This window comes from Epinephelus fuscoguttatus, linkage group LG12, assembly GCF_011397635.1.
Source record: "Epinephelus fuscoguttatus linkage group LG12, E.fuscoguttatus.final_Chr_v1".
Taxonomy (NCBI): Eukaryota; Metazoa; Chordata; class Actinopteri; order Perciformes; family Serranidae; genus Epinephelus; species Epinephelus fuscoguttatus.
Genome location: NC_064763.1, coordinates 23,744,140 through 23,758,430, shown reverse-complemented (window position 1 = coordinate 23,758,430; position 14,291 = coordinate 23,744,140). Strand labels below are relative to the sequence as shown.

The window sequence follows — 14,291 nt, the reverse complement described above, 5'->3', positions numbered from 1 at the left end:
GAAAACTGAATGAATAACACAGTCTATTGAGTGGATAGAGAAATGTATATTGAACTAATTAGAACTGTGTCATTTAATTGTATTTCCCTTGAATGCCCACAGCCTGCTGGATGTGAGAGATGTTAGCTTCCCGGTGCTCTGCAGTATCTCGCTCTTGCAGTCATTTCCAGTGTGAAATGTTTTGCAGCCTCTGACTGTATTTACTGCAGAGAGACAAGCCTAGAGCCTCTGGACATTTCCCAGCCTTTCTCTATCGAGTGCCTGGATTGTGAACAGAGCAGGCTGTGAGTGGATCTCTCCTGATCTTAGCTGCACTTTATTACCTGCTCCTGGCTGTGGAGGTCAGCGGGTTACTGCAGTCTATACACCAGTGATTCATAACTAGGGAATACACTACCTCTGCAGGTGCCAGGGGTTGAACATAGAGAGACGGTAGAGCAGCTCGCTGATTTTTAAAAAATTACCAACAAGTAGAGTCCCCTGAAACACATTAACATTAGGTGTTGACATGGCCCATAGCCCTGTTGTTTCCCCTGCACTTTGTATTGTTATTATCTCCACCAGTTGTAAGCCTGAAGAGGATCATGGGTTTGGTCGTTTGTGTCAGTCCATCCGTCCATTTTCATCTGCTTATCAGGGGCCAGGTCTCCCCAGCAGCACTTTCCAGCTCCTCTTAGCGGACCCCAAGGCCCTCCCAAACCAGACGAGGTATACAGTACAGGCCAAAAGTTTGGACACACCTTCTCATTCAATGCGTTTTCTTTATTTTCATGACTATTTACATTGTAGATTCTCACTGAAGGCATCAAAACTATGAATGAACACATGTGGAGTTATGTACTTAACAAAAAAAGGTGAAATAACTGAAAACATGTTTTATATTCTAGTTTCTTCAAAATAGCCACCCTTTGCTCTGATTACTGCTTTGCACACTCTTGGCATTCTCTCCATGAGCTTCAAGAGGTAGTCACCTGAAATGGTTTCCACTTCACAGGTGTGCCTTATCAGGGTTAATTAGTGGAATTTCTTGCTTTATCAATGGGGTTGGGACCATCAGTTGTGTTGTGCAGAAGTCAGGTTAATACACAGCCGACAGCCCTATTGGACAACTGTTAAAATTCATATTATGGCAAGAGTCAGTCCGGAAAATTGCAAAAACTTTAAATGTGTCCCCAGGTGGAGTCGCAAAAACCATCAAGCGCTACAACGAAAATGGCACACATGAGGACCGACCCAGGAAAGGAAGACCAAGAGTCACCTCTGCTTCTGAGGATAAGTTCATCTGAGTCACCAGCCTCAGAAATCGCAAGTTAACAGCAGCTCAGATCAGAGAGCAGATGAATGCCACACAGAGTTCTAGCAGCAGACCCATCTCTAGAACAACTGTTAAGAGGCGACTGCGCGAATCAGGCCTTCATGGTCAAATAGCTGCTAGGAAACCACTGCTAAGGAGAGGCAACAAGCAGAAGAGATTTGTTTGGGCCAAGAAACACAAGGAATGGACATTAGACCAGTGGAAATCTGTGCTTTGGTCTGATGAGTCCAAATTTGAGATCTTTGGTTCCAACCGCCGTGTCTTTGTGAGACGCAGAAAAGGTGAACGGATGGATTCCACATGCCTGGTTCCCACTGTGAAGCATGGAGGAGGAGGTGTGACGGTGTGGGGGTGTTTTGCTGGTGACACTGTTGGGGATTTATTCAAAATTGAAGGCACACTGAACCAGCATGGCTACCACAGCATCCTGCAGCGACATGCCATCCCATCCGGTTTGCGTTTAGTTGGACGATCATTTATTTTTCAACAGGACAATGACCCCAAACACACCTCCAGGCTGTGTAAGGGCTATTTGACCAAGAAGGAGAGTGATGGAGTGCTGCGGCAGATGACCTGGCCTCCACAGTCACCGGACCTGAACCCAATGGAGATGGTTTGGGGTGAGCTGGACCGCAGAGTGAAGGCAAAGGGGCCAACAAGTGCTAAACACCTCTGGGAACTCCTTCAAGACTGTTGGAAAACCATTTCAGGTGACTACCTCTTGAAGCTCATGGAGAGAATGCCAAGAGTGTGCAAAGCAGTAATCAGAGCAAAGGGTGGCTATTTTGAAGAAACTAGAATATAAAACATGTTTTCAGTTATTTCACCTTTTTTTGTTAAGTACATAACTCCACATGTGTTCATTCATAGTTTTGATGCCTTCAGTGAGAATCTACAATGTAAATAGTCATGAAAATAAAGAAAACGCATTGAATGAGAAGGTGTGTCCAAACTTTTGGCCTGTACTGTATAATCCCTCCAATGTGTTCTGGGTCTGCCCTGGGGCCTCCTACCACTGGGACATGCCCAGAACGACTCTAACGGGAGGCACCCAAGGGGCATCCTAATCAGATGCCCGAACCAAATCGTCTGACCCCTTCTGATGTGAAGGGGCAGCAACTCTACTCCGAGCTCCCTCCAGATGTCCGAGCTCCTTACCCTATCTCAAAGGCTGAGTCCAGCCACCCCACGGAGGAAACTCATTTCGGTTCGGCTTGTAGCCGCGGTCTCATTCTTTCAGTCACTACCCAGAACTCACTAACATAGGTGTGTGTTGGGACCAGGGCTGCCTCTGACCAAAATGGGGCCCTAAGCGAAATTTTATTTGGAGGCCCCCATCCCAAATGTATCATAGATACAAAATGACCGTACAACAACTTGCCATTTAACTTGACTGAATAACAAATGTACTGTAGATACAGTAGTTTGGCAGTATGGGTCAAATAAAATAAAAAATTAAAATAAATAAATATTAAATAAAAATAACTTCAAACTGAAATAAATAAATAAACAAATCTGAGTCACAAATAGCCATCAATTACTCATCAAAAGAAAGTAACTTCCACCACCTCAATCCTCCACCCTTGATTAAACACTGAAAATAAAATAAAAGAGGGAGACAGGTTTTTCCTATTTAATCTTATTTTGTTATATTTCTCCCTCTGCCCTCTCTGGAGGCGTCTGATCTCCCTCAGCCCTCCGCCTCTCCCACCTTAATTAAACACTGAAAACAGAAATAAAATACAGAGACATTCTTTTCTATTTTCATCTTATTTAGCTATATTTTTCCCTCTCCCCTCTCTGGGAGCATCCGATCTCCCAGCCCCGCACATACCCCCGAGGCTCGGGTCTCCCCCCTCCGTGGAGCCTGCCCTCCCTCCCAACCCCGCACATACTCCTGAGGCTCTTTTGGACGACATGTCGACAACTCTTCACCTGCTGCAGCTCTGCAAGTGCCTGCCAGCGCACCCCTCTGATTGTTCAGATGTGGAGTGCTGTCAATCATTGCAGCGACGCATGGGTGGTCAGGTCTCTTTTCTCCTTCCTCGAGCTGATTTTACGCACGCCTCACGGTAGCGCATGTGCGCATCCATTGCGCAAATGCGCAAATGCGTCCCCTCGCGCAAAATATGGCCCCCCATGGAAGATGAGGCCCGACTCACAGCGTGTGTTCTGCGTTTAGGGAGGGGTGGCCCTGGTTGGGACGTAGATGAACCAGTAAATGCCAAGCTTCACCTCTTGGCTCAGCTCCTTCTTCACCATGACAGTCCGGTGTAGTACCCGCATCACTGCAGATGCTGCACTGAACCGCCGATTCATCTCACACTCCATTCCACCCTCAATTGTAAACAAAACCCTAATGGAATAGTTCCATACACTGAATCCAACATCCACTTTAAAATAAAATCAAGAGTGATGTGAGCACATTTGGCTGAGAGAGAAAGGAGTATTTGAGTTCATCTGATAGGGCTGTTGGGGTACATCAAATAGCAAGGCTGGGAACCACTGCTAAAGCCAACACACACTCAATGCAGCTAAGCTGCATCTCCTCTGTCAAAACACTGTTTGAGGTAGATTTTCTCTCTACAGATTTTCCTGCAATAACAGTCAAGTTTTTTTTTTCTCCCAAAAATGTTTCAGAGCAAGGCTTCCCAGAGCCAGCATGGGACTTGAGCTGCAGTATAACATGTCTGCTAATGTTAAGTGTGCTGTATGTTCATGCAGGTGTTGGCCCTGTTTGAGGAGGGAGAGGAGACGACCACCGCCTTTGTTGAGCCTGTTGTTATTCTTCTCATCCTCATCGCCAACGCTGTTATCGGGGTCTGGCAGGTGAGATACACTCTATATCCTTTGTCTCTGTGTATCATTAAAACACACACAAGTAACACTGTTTCTTTCCACAAGGAGTTCACATGGTTACAAAGTTACCAGTGACAGAAGTAAAAAAAATCCTGACCACCAGCTGTTGCAGGATACATGGATTCATCTTTGCCGTCTTTTACCCCGTGTGCTTCAAACTGACACCACATGTCAACATCTGTCCTTTCTAATAGCACGTTGCAGTGAGATGAGGCTGTCGATACCGGAGCAGCCGAGTCAAAACATAAACAAACCAGGGAGCTGATGCAAAACGTCCCCTCGGTTCATTTGTGTTGAAGGGAAAGCAGGAATTTTTGATGCAAGCGTCAAAAATAGAGACAAGGCGTCCACTGACACTTAGGGAAAGAAGGCGCGTTTCTCTGCTCTGAGTTTAGGACGCAGTGGAACAAGTGGATAACTCTCCACCATTTCTTTTTAAATACTTTTTTCTTACTGAGTAATTTCATCCATACTTTGTTCTCCATGATACAAACCAGTTTCATCATAACCATATAAATAAAACAGGCTAAAGAACAGATGATAATGTCAGCATTATATATAAATCCAATATCGGTATTTTTAAGTGAGGGGAAAAAAAAGGACATTTAATAATTGTAGGTAAATAAATAAGTAAAATATAATTAAAATGTGTTAACATAAAAATAATATTAGTAAAGGGAAATAATCAGGGGTGAAAGTACATTTATACTGTTCTCCTCCTACCTGCAACTTCATGCATCCCTGAACAAATGCATTCAATTATTTAACACCTGTATGGTAGAGAAAGAAACACTTGGCATCATGTCTAGCAAATGATTTATTTAAATGGTGTGGAGTGGAGTATGGGGTGCCGCAGAATAATTTGTGAATGATACAAAACTTTCAAAATCACACCATTTAAAGAACATTTAAAACTAAACTCATCAACAACAGTTTAAAACAGTTCATAAGTCCGTCTTGAATTTTTAGAACATTTGACACATAAAAAATAATAGTTTCTAAGAGTGAAGTCATTGTGTATTATTGTCAGTTAATCTGTGGGTTATGTTCTTGGTTAATTGATGAGTTGTTCTGTCTATGAAATGTCAAAAAAAACTGTGAAAAATGTCAATGAGTTTTTCCCAAAGCCCAAGATGACATCATCAACTGTCTTGTTTTGTTCATAACTAGGGGTGTTAACCATTCATTGGTTAACCACAGAGAATTTTTTTGACTGGTTACGCTTGTCTCTCTGTAATTTTATTTTACCACTCGTAAGTTTACTGCACTGCGCACCATGCACATTTGCATTTGGTAGGATAGCAAAGGAATGATCCACCCTACACCCTACTCACTCCTGTTGTCTAAACTTAACCAATCCAACCAACAAAGGCAACGGGTACTAACTAATCAGAGAGAGAGTAGGGCATAAGGTAGGGAGTCATACCTTTCTAGAAAACGCAAATTAATTAATTTGTGTGCGCCACCACCACCTGGGTTTGGTGGGAGTTAGCTAGCAGCGCTGTTGATTTGGCACTTAACGCCTGCCTGACCCAATGGCGTTGCTGTGGAAACATTGTGCCCACCCCCTGGTCTCCACCCATATCTCCCCGGTGAGTAAGCGGCTTTATTTTGAGCTGTAAAACCCCCTAAGCGTTGTTACCTATGTTATCACTCTTAGCTCTGTTAGCAGTGTCAGCACGAGTAGTGGTGCTAACATAGTTAACAATGTTATAGGGGTTTTGAGGCTCAAAATGAAACCACTTTTTCACCAGGGCGATCTGTGGGAAGACTGGAGAGTGGACACAATATTTTATGTACCATGTAGTTGTGAATGAGCGGCGCCACTAGCTAGCTCGCACCAGACCCGGGTGGTGCGCTGTGCAGAATGGCCAAAGTTAGCTAACCAGTGAGTGGAGATGGGAGGGTGGGCATTGATAATCAAATTAGTTGGTGATTAATTTAATAGTAAAGAACCAATCCATTAATATTTGCAGCTTTACTTCCTGGTACTGCATACCAGCACTGAATCTTTTAGTGGTTTGGAATACTTAACCGTACCGGCCTACTTTTACCCCTGGAAATAGTCACTATTGTAATAAAAAAAGTAGACAAAATGTAGATTAAAGCTGCAAAATGCAAAATGTAAAAAAGGGACTTGAGAATATGCCCTTATGATAGTAGTAGTTCTTGATAATAAAGCATAGTCGTCCAAGGACCAAAAACAGCAGAAAAGCAAAGCAAATCAGCTACAAACATTTCAGTACACATTCTAAGAGTTTCTTTTTCAACAGCAGCTCCTTCTCTTTTAGTATGTAACCCACAATAAGCTGCTAATGCAAGAGCACAAACAGTATTTTTTGTAAAATGTCAATTTACAAAGAAATTTTAAAAACTGACTTCTCTCTCTGCACAGGAGCGGAATGCAGAGAACGCCATCGAGGCTCTGAAAGAGTACGAACCAGAGATGGGGAAGGTGTACCGCATGAACCGCAAGGCTGTCCAGAGGATCAAAGCCAGAGACATCGTCCCAGGAGACATCGTGGAGGTGGCAGGTAAGCCAAACTCTCACTGTCATTCACTGAGACTAATTTACGCTTTGTCTACCTCCGGTGGACTCTCACTGCTGTCACAGACTCACACAGCCTCTGCCACCCATTCATGAGTCTGGAAACACTGCTGGAATATCTCAGACTGGATTACATAAGAGTCTTTTCTCTGGATGTGCAGGTGCCAGGGCTGCTCTCCAGTTGTGTCTGTTTGTGTGTGTGTGTGTAAGTGGCTGTGGTCACCTCTTGTATTTAAGGCCCAGTTTAATTTTCCACAGCTTTCCCCCTCTTTTCCCTTTGCTTTCCATGCTCTCAGTCTCACCACCTGGACGCTGCTGGATGTTTGTCAGCTTCTCGCTCACTCACACTCCCCCTACGTTACATGCGCGCACACACACACACACACACACACACACACACACACACAATTCCCCTGAAGTAAACTCGCCCATGTGTGGGCAGCCCTCGTCTAAAAATAGTCTTGTTGTCACTCTGGTTCCAGAACATCTGTGTATGCCAGAGTTAATGTGCGAGCGGCGTGCACACACATGCAGCAGCAGCACCGAGGAGATCACTTCGCCGTCAACATGTACCGGTTGTGAGAGTGTAATCCTCGGCCCCGCATGGCTAGCGATTCGTCTCAGGCGGCTCAGAGCGATGTGTGGGAAAGGAGGGAGAGCTCAGGATGTGGGAGATCACCTCGTTCATTCATAATCACAGCACGGAGTGAGATTATACATGCTGCGATGGTTACAGTGAAGCCTCACCACCATTTGATAAATCGTTTCCCTGCCTTTTTACAGAGAGTTTAGTTTATAGTACTTCGGTGGAAAAATGAGAACCACGCTGTGTGTGTGTGTGTGTGTGTGTGTGTGTGTGTGTGTGTGTGTGTGTGTGTGTGACAGGTAGCACTTCTTGGAATTTGGGCTTGTTACAGCCGGTGTCCTCCATCACACGTGTGAGCACACAGACAAGCCCACACAGGTAGCAACTATCAAGCACTAAAATGACTATTCCTCTACCACCGCTAGCGTCACCATCAACACCAACGGTGTCACCATGACAACGCTCTGTGGCCTGTTTGGCTTGCTTAGTGACGCTGAAGTTCACAGGGTGTTGGTGGAGGTTTTAACGACACCTGTGATGGCGGTGTGGAGCAGGGAACAGATACGACTTAAAATGAACCATCTGCTGTTTGAATAAGAGATCTGATGTTACTGCTGGCATTCAGCTGCTGCTGTGTTGGTTGTCCCATTGTGAGGAAAGGAGGGGCAGGCAACAACACGGGCCACTTTTTTTGTTCAGCGTGGTTTTAGACTTTTTTAAAAGGAATACTTCACCCACAAAATGATCATTTGTTTGTCAGTTACTCACCTTATGTTATGTTGAATTTGTGAAAAAAAAAACTTGCATGCTGAACGAACGTTACCACCACCGTGTTATAGCTTACTTTTCAGAAATCTGGAGATCAGAGGTGATAAGTTAAAATACTTTGTTTGTGGGACAGATCATACAGTTCTATGTAGGAAGGTATCTACCAGCTGTGACTGGTTCTTTGTTGTCACATGACATGCAGTCGATGTTCCAAAAGTTGAACTTTGCTCAGGACATGTGTGTTGGAACATATTTTCACTGAAGGGGTGCTGACATATATATATGTACACGACTATGTGTGTGAACATGCTTAGGATAAACAGCTGCCAGCAACTGTGCAACTGTAAACAATATACTGGATGTTTTTTTAGCAAGACATCAGCAACATTTCTAGCTGTGACCGTACCACCCAAAGAGGGTATTTTAAGATCTTTTTCTAACCATAACCAAGTAGCTTTTGTGTCTAAACCTAACCACGTGTTAACCACAGCATTGTTGAGGCGTAAGGAAACTTCAAGTTGCAACATATCAGCTACATGTTAACAAATGTTACTTATCCATAGTTTGCATAAGCATACAATTCAAACACTTATCTTCGCGATTGTGCAGAAGAGCTACAGGAAAACTGCTCAGACGTAGGCTTGTTATTGTTTTCAGTAATCCAAAAAATGTGCGCTCCCTCCCCTCAGACCTGATTTCTTTTTGGACTGCATGTGCCAAAATTTCTAATATGTACTTTAAATGCTGTCGGACAGCCAGTTGTCCTTGCTGAAGCCACTCACGTCCCCGGTGGGTATAGCGTCCGCTCATCTGCCGCCCCATCATTAGCTGCTATAAAACTCCATCCTGATGGCAATGCCCCCACAGTGGAAGTCCCTTGCATGAAAGATATTTTTATGAATCTAAAAAGCAGCTCCGGAGCTGCTGTCCTGGCAATTATCTGGTCTTTGTCAGCCTGTTCAGACTGTCCAGTCTCTCCAAAAGGTTAGCTGACCCATGAGCTGACGCTTGCACCTTGACCTGACATGATGACGTTGTCACTTCAGATTGGTCAGATTACATTTCCACATCTTCTGACAGGCACCTTATTACATGCTGTTCAAAATTTAAAAGAAATGCTCAGATTGCCCATGAGTTTGCTCTTGCCTTTGAGCTCTTGCCTTTGAGTATGCCTTCAGTAAGTCTACGTCGAAAACAATAGATCAGTGGAACAATGTAATCAGTTTCCGTACTATAGTAGTCGTCACGTTCACCTAACAATGGATTTGAGGGTGCAGAAATTGCAGCATGCCAGTACACATGCTGCAATTCAACTCAACTCAAACAAACTGACCAGCAGCTCCCATGTTCAGTGAGATAAAATTACAGATTTACAGAGTCTGGCTTTGAAGAAAACATTGCTTAAGTTACAGTTTCCGTTATGTTCGCGTTCGGGAAGGGCTGTTGTGGAGGTACTGAGCATATGACTGGATAAATGAGAGTTGGATGACACTGCATGAGTTGTTTGATATAGTTTTGCTGTTGTTACATGCAAACCTCTTTTACTTCAATTCATCAAGAACTCCCACCGTGTCTGGATTTTTCGCTCACCACAGAGGCGTGTGAGAAAAACAAATTTTTCTTCATGAGTTCAACGTCACACTCCATCATTTGTCCTTTAACCGTATATGGCAGAGGAGGTGAGACTATTTGGCTGGAGATGTAAGTGTGAAACGCTCTGCTGAAGACTAGGCAAAGCTATTCCATCTTATTTTAAGTGCAGAATTTACTGTCAGTGTTTACTTAAAGAAGAGGTATGATAGTGGTGTTATGCACACTGCTGCATTTTTGTAAAACACACACAGTCATGTATTAAGTAGCTTCATTCTTCCTGACATAATTTTGTTGCTAAGCAGTTTTAAACAGGGGTAAACAGGAGGGAACTGCAGCACGCACTTTTCTCACTTAGAAAATATGTGTGTCAGATCTCCTGACTGAAACATGTAGGGATAATGGTGACAAAGAAAACAAATTAATATATTCCTTTCCTCCACTGATTTCCCAGGCTTTCCTGGACTTCACATTAGCCGGTGGTTATTCCATGGGAACTGGATGCTAGGGGGTAAAATAAACAGTATGGAGGTATCGGAAAAGGACACTGTTGACCACAAGTGCCTTTGAGGAGAGAAAAGAACATAAATATATTTACTCAAGTTTCCACCGCCTTCTTGTAGGTACACTGCCGGCGATGCCAACCACGGTTACGACACAGTTGTGATTTTCGCCTCCACTGGAACTTTCCTGGGTTATTTAAATGGAGTGACTGCAGCGGTCAGATTGTCAGGAACTCCTACAGGGTTTACACAGGACCTGAAGAGATGGAAACCTGCACCGAGCCATTCCCACTCACAAGTCACGGTTATCCTGCACGTGAATCAAGACCCCTTTGCCAGTATATTATGCAACAGATTTTGTTTGGAGTCCAGGTTTACCAAATGGAAGGAGAACTCCGTCTGTCCAAACCAGCTGACCTCCTCGTTTGTTTTCATCAAATGTGCTACGTTCCAGTTTATTCATGAATTCTGAGGCAGATGACAATTTTTAAAGGGGACCTTATATGCTTTTCCTCATTTTCTGTCATGTAATGTTACAGTGACAGATGTTCATATTAATCGTGGCCAAAGTTTCCAATAATGAGGTAAACTAATATTAAAGTAATCCCTGTGAGCAAAAACCTCAGGCCTCAGACCAATCTGAATACTCTGTTTCCAACAAGACAAGATGACATTGGCTCATGACGGATTTCTTTATATGGCCATCAGCTTCAGGGACACTGCTGCAAATGTTTATTTTACATACGAGGCTTCATGTAGCTACATGCTAACCTCACTGAAACATGTAATCTTGGTTGCTGATGTTGTTTATTTCTCCCTAATTTCAAATCACCCTCCATTTAGGGTTGTGTTTAGAAGCTTCCGTTGATTTTTCAGGGTAGAAAGTGCCGCCATACCACGGTGGTTGCGGGTCCTTAGAATGTCTTAAATTGTCTTAAAGTCAGATTGAATGGGTCTTTATTTTTCTTTGTCATATCACCAATATAATTTCTGGTGTTGGTACCATAGCAAACAGAATTTTAACAGGAGGTGAACACCATTCGAAGGGGTACCAGACTTCGACACACCTGTATGTATGCAATGCCCCTATTTTCACCCCCTCAATGCACACATAATGAGTCTGCATCATTAAACTAGGACCTTGCAAGCTATAAGAAATGGGAAAATGTTCTAACTTTTTTATACTCGTAGACACCCTGTATACTCTGTTACAATCATTCCTTGGCTGCAAGTATACTGCTTGTGTAGCTACATGCTAACATGAGGGAACATGTTGATTGCAAATTGTACATTTCCTGTATTTTGGGTCATTTTGCTGCTTGGTTTAGAAGCTTTTATTGTTTTGTCAGAGTAGAAAGTGTACTTTGTAGTGCTGTACTCTATTACAATCATTCTAGGGCTGCAAGTACACTGCTACATGTAGCTACGTGCTAACATCAGGGAAACATGTAATCTTGGTTGCTGATGTTGGTAATTCCCTCATGATTTTGGATTATATTCCTAATGGAACATGTCCAGTTGTGGTGACCTTGGTTTGAAGCATTAATTGGCGATTATAAAGTGCTAATATTCTCTGTTACAATCATTCCCTGGCTGCATGGACGGTGCAGAGACGGAAGACCCACAAATGCTGACCAATCAGAGCAGACTGGGTTTTTTCGGGAGAGGGGGTTAAAGAAACAGTCGCTAAAATGGAGGGTTTAATACAGAGGGTGAATACAGGTGTTCCAGCACAGACAATATGATGAAAATGTAGTGTTTTTGGACATCAAAGCTTGTAACCAGGTCCTCTTTCATATTTTTTTTTTTTGCCTCTTTTTGGTCCTCAATGCAAAGAATAATCGTAACTTTCTAATTTTTAATAGACTGCTTATCTAACATCCGTGTGGCTGTATGAGGATACATTTCTCTTCTAGCAGATGGAGAGTGTCTGTGGGAGGCCGTGGCAGAGAGTGGATAGGGGAACAGGAATCTGTGGGTAGGCGTTTGAAAAGCCTCTCTTTTCTGCCCTCGGCCAGTCCTGCTACAGTGAACCTGTAGCCCCCAGCCGTCTCCCACACAAACACAACACACACTTCTCTCCCCCTCCGCCTCTCCCACTCTTGTTCTATCACAACCCATGGGTGTCAGACGGAGAAATGTAGAAAGATACAGAAATGGAAGCACAGGCTATTCAGCTACACACACACACACACACACACACACACACACAGCGTGGCTTCTTAATCTCTCTCTGTCTCTCTCCCTATCTCTGTCCCCGTCAGGTTAACACTGTGAAAAATTCCCCTCGAGGTCTCAGAACATTGAGCAAATGTCAAGAGTTGATGATGGAGCTCTGAGAGAAACTGAGAAAGATCAAGAAATAAACACAGAAACTTATCAGGGCGAGATGGAAAGTTTTCACTGTGAAGTGTGCTGGTACAAAAGAAGTACGTGAACAAGGAAGAGCAGAAATTCAACTAGATGTCTGATGTTATTCATGTTGAAAAGCCGCAGTCGATCCACTGCTGAGAAGCCTGATAGCTGAGGACTTTGCAGTAATAAGACGCTTATTACATAAAGTAATGATCAGGTCTCCTCCCTTGTCTGTCATGCTGAAAAGAAACAAATGAATAATATTACATCTGTCTTTCCCACTCCATTTTTCACCTGCTGGCCCTGTCCTGCTATATGAAAACATTTCCAGTTCATTGTCTGGCTCTGACAAAGAAGAAGCAATAACCATTTTGTTTTGGGGCAGTAGATACTTATAATGGTCTAGCTATGAAATACGAGTTTAATATGCAGGCTTAATAAGCAGACAGTAAGACTGTGGTGCAGAAGATGAAATGCATTTAGTAGATTTAATGCATCTGTACTTTATGTCTGACATATGTAAGGAAGTGGTGTGCGGAGAGAGTGAAGAGAACAAAGGGGAGAGGAAATAATCAATCATTTTAACACAGCTACGTGACTCCATCAAGGTTGTATCGAGCCGTTGTTTACCTGCGGCTGCAGCTCGAGCTCTGGCCGAGCCCACCGCTGATTCTTTGCTCAAGGATTTATTGTTTGAACACGGACATTTGATAGGGTGTAACAGTGTTCACCTGCAGATGCACTCCTGAGGGGTTCAACGTAAGTCAGACCTTCAGAGAGCATGTTCATCTGGTCTTCTGCAGGACGATGTGTTTCTGCTCATTTTTTAGCCATGCTAACAGTTTGGCTCTATGGGGAATACAATATTGATCTGTCGGTACACTTCTTTAGTCCAGATTTAAATATCTCAACACCTACTGGATGGATTGAAATCCTGTACAAAAATTCATGGTCCACAGAGGACAAGGTCTTGTTCATCTAAAGATCCCCTGATCTTTCCTCTGGTGCCACAAGCGAGTTGGCATTTGTGATTCAGAGGGAAATATCTTGAGATCTATAGGTTGTGTGGCTGGAAAATCTGTTAAAGATATTCAAGGTTTCTATAGGATAAATTCTAAGGACTAGATTGTCTTCTAAGGATCTTTTTCTTGAGCGCCAACAGCAGGGCAATGTGTTCACTTACTCAGTGAATTAGCACAAAATGTTTTATTTTGTAGTTTTATTTAGCTAGGGTTACAGCAGTATGAGATTTAATGATGTGATAACCGTCTCAGAAGATTTCAGGGTATCACGGCATTAGAATTATTATTCTTATCGGTCAGAATGAGCCTTAAAGGAATGAAAAGTGAAGTTTTTTTTGGGATTGAGCAAATGTTTTATTTTTACAATTGAAAGTTGAAACCATTTTTTTTAAGGGAAGTATGTCTAAAAAGTCTCCCTTTTGAAAATAACTAAAAGGTGAGATTTTTCCATCAGCTTCCTTTTTTCTTTTCAATATCGTCAATAAGCAAATATTCACTGTATGATAACCATCAGCTTTCATGTCACGCTGTTCTTTGAAATCAGTATACCTCTGCAACCCTATATTTAACCTGAGGCCTGTACTGCAAAGCCAGTTCAACTTACCCAGGATACTACAAAGCTGGCTATCAACCAGTTCATTCAACTCTGGGTTTTCATCTAGCCACGAGCACGTTCATGTGAAGAAGACGGGGTTGTTAGTTGTGAGGGACATCTTTAGAACCATGAATGAAGTAGGCTGCTTCA

The 14,291-nt window shown here is 43.1% G+C and overlaps 1 protein-coding gene across 2 annotated transcripts in view; it reads left to right on the top strand.

Annotated features, from left to right (window-relative positions):
* Positions 1 to 14,291, top strand: part of atp2a3 (ATPase sarcoplasmic/endoplasmic reticulum Ca2+ transporting 3) — a 71,336-nt gene that overhangs the window by 24,324 nt on the left and 32,721 nt on the right. For both annotated transcript variants that reach the window (XM_049592877.1, XM_049592876.1), the window contains exons 4-5: positions 4,040 to 4,144; positions 6,570 to 6,708. In XM_049592877.1, coding sequence (XP_049448834.1) covers positions 4,040 to 4,144; positions 6,570 to 6,708 — 244 coding nt within the window. The remainder of the gene's footprint in view (positions 1 to 4,039; positions 4,145 to 6,569; positions 6,709 to 14,291) is intronic.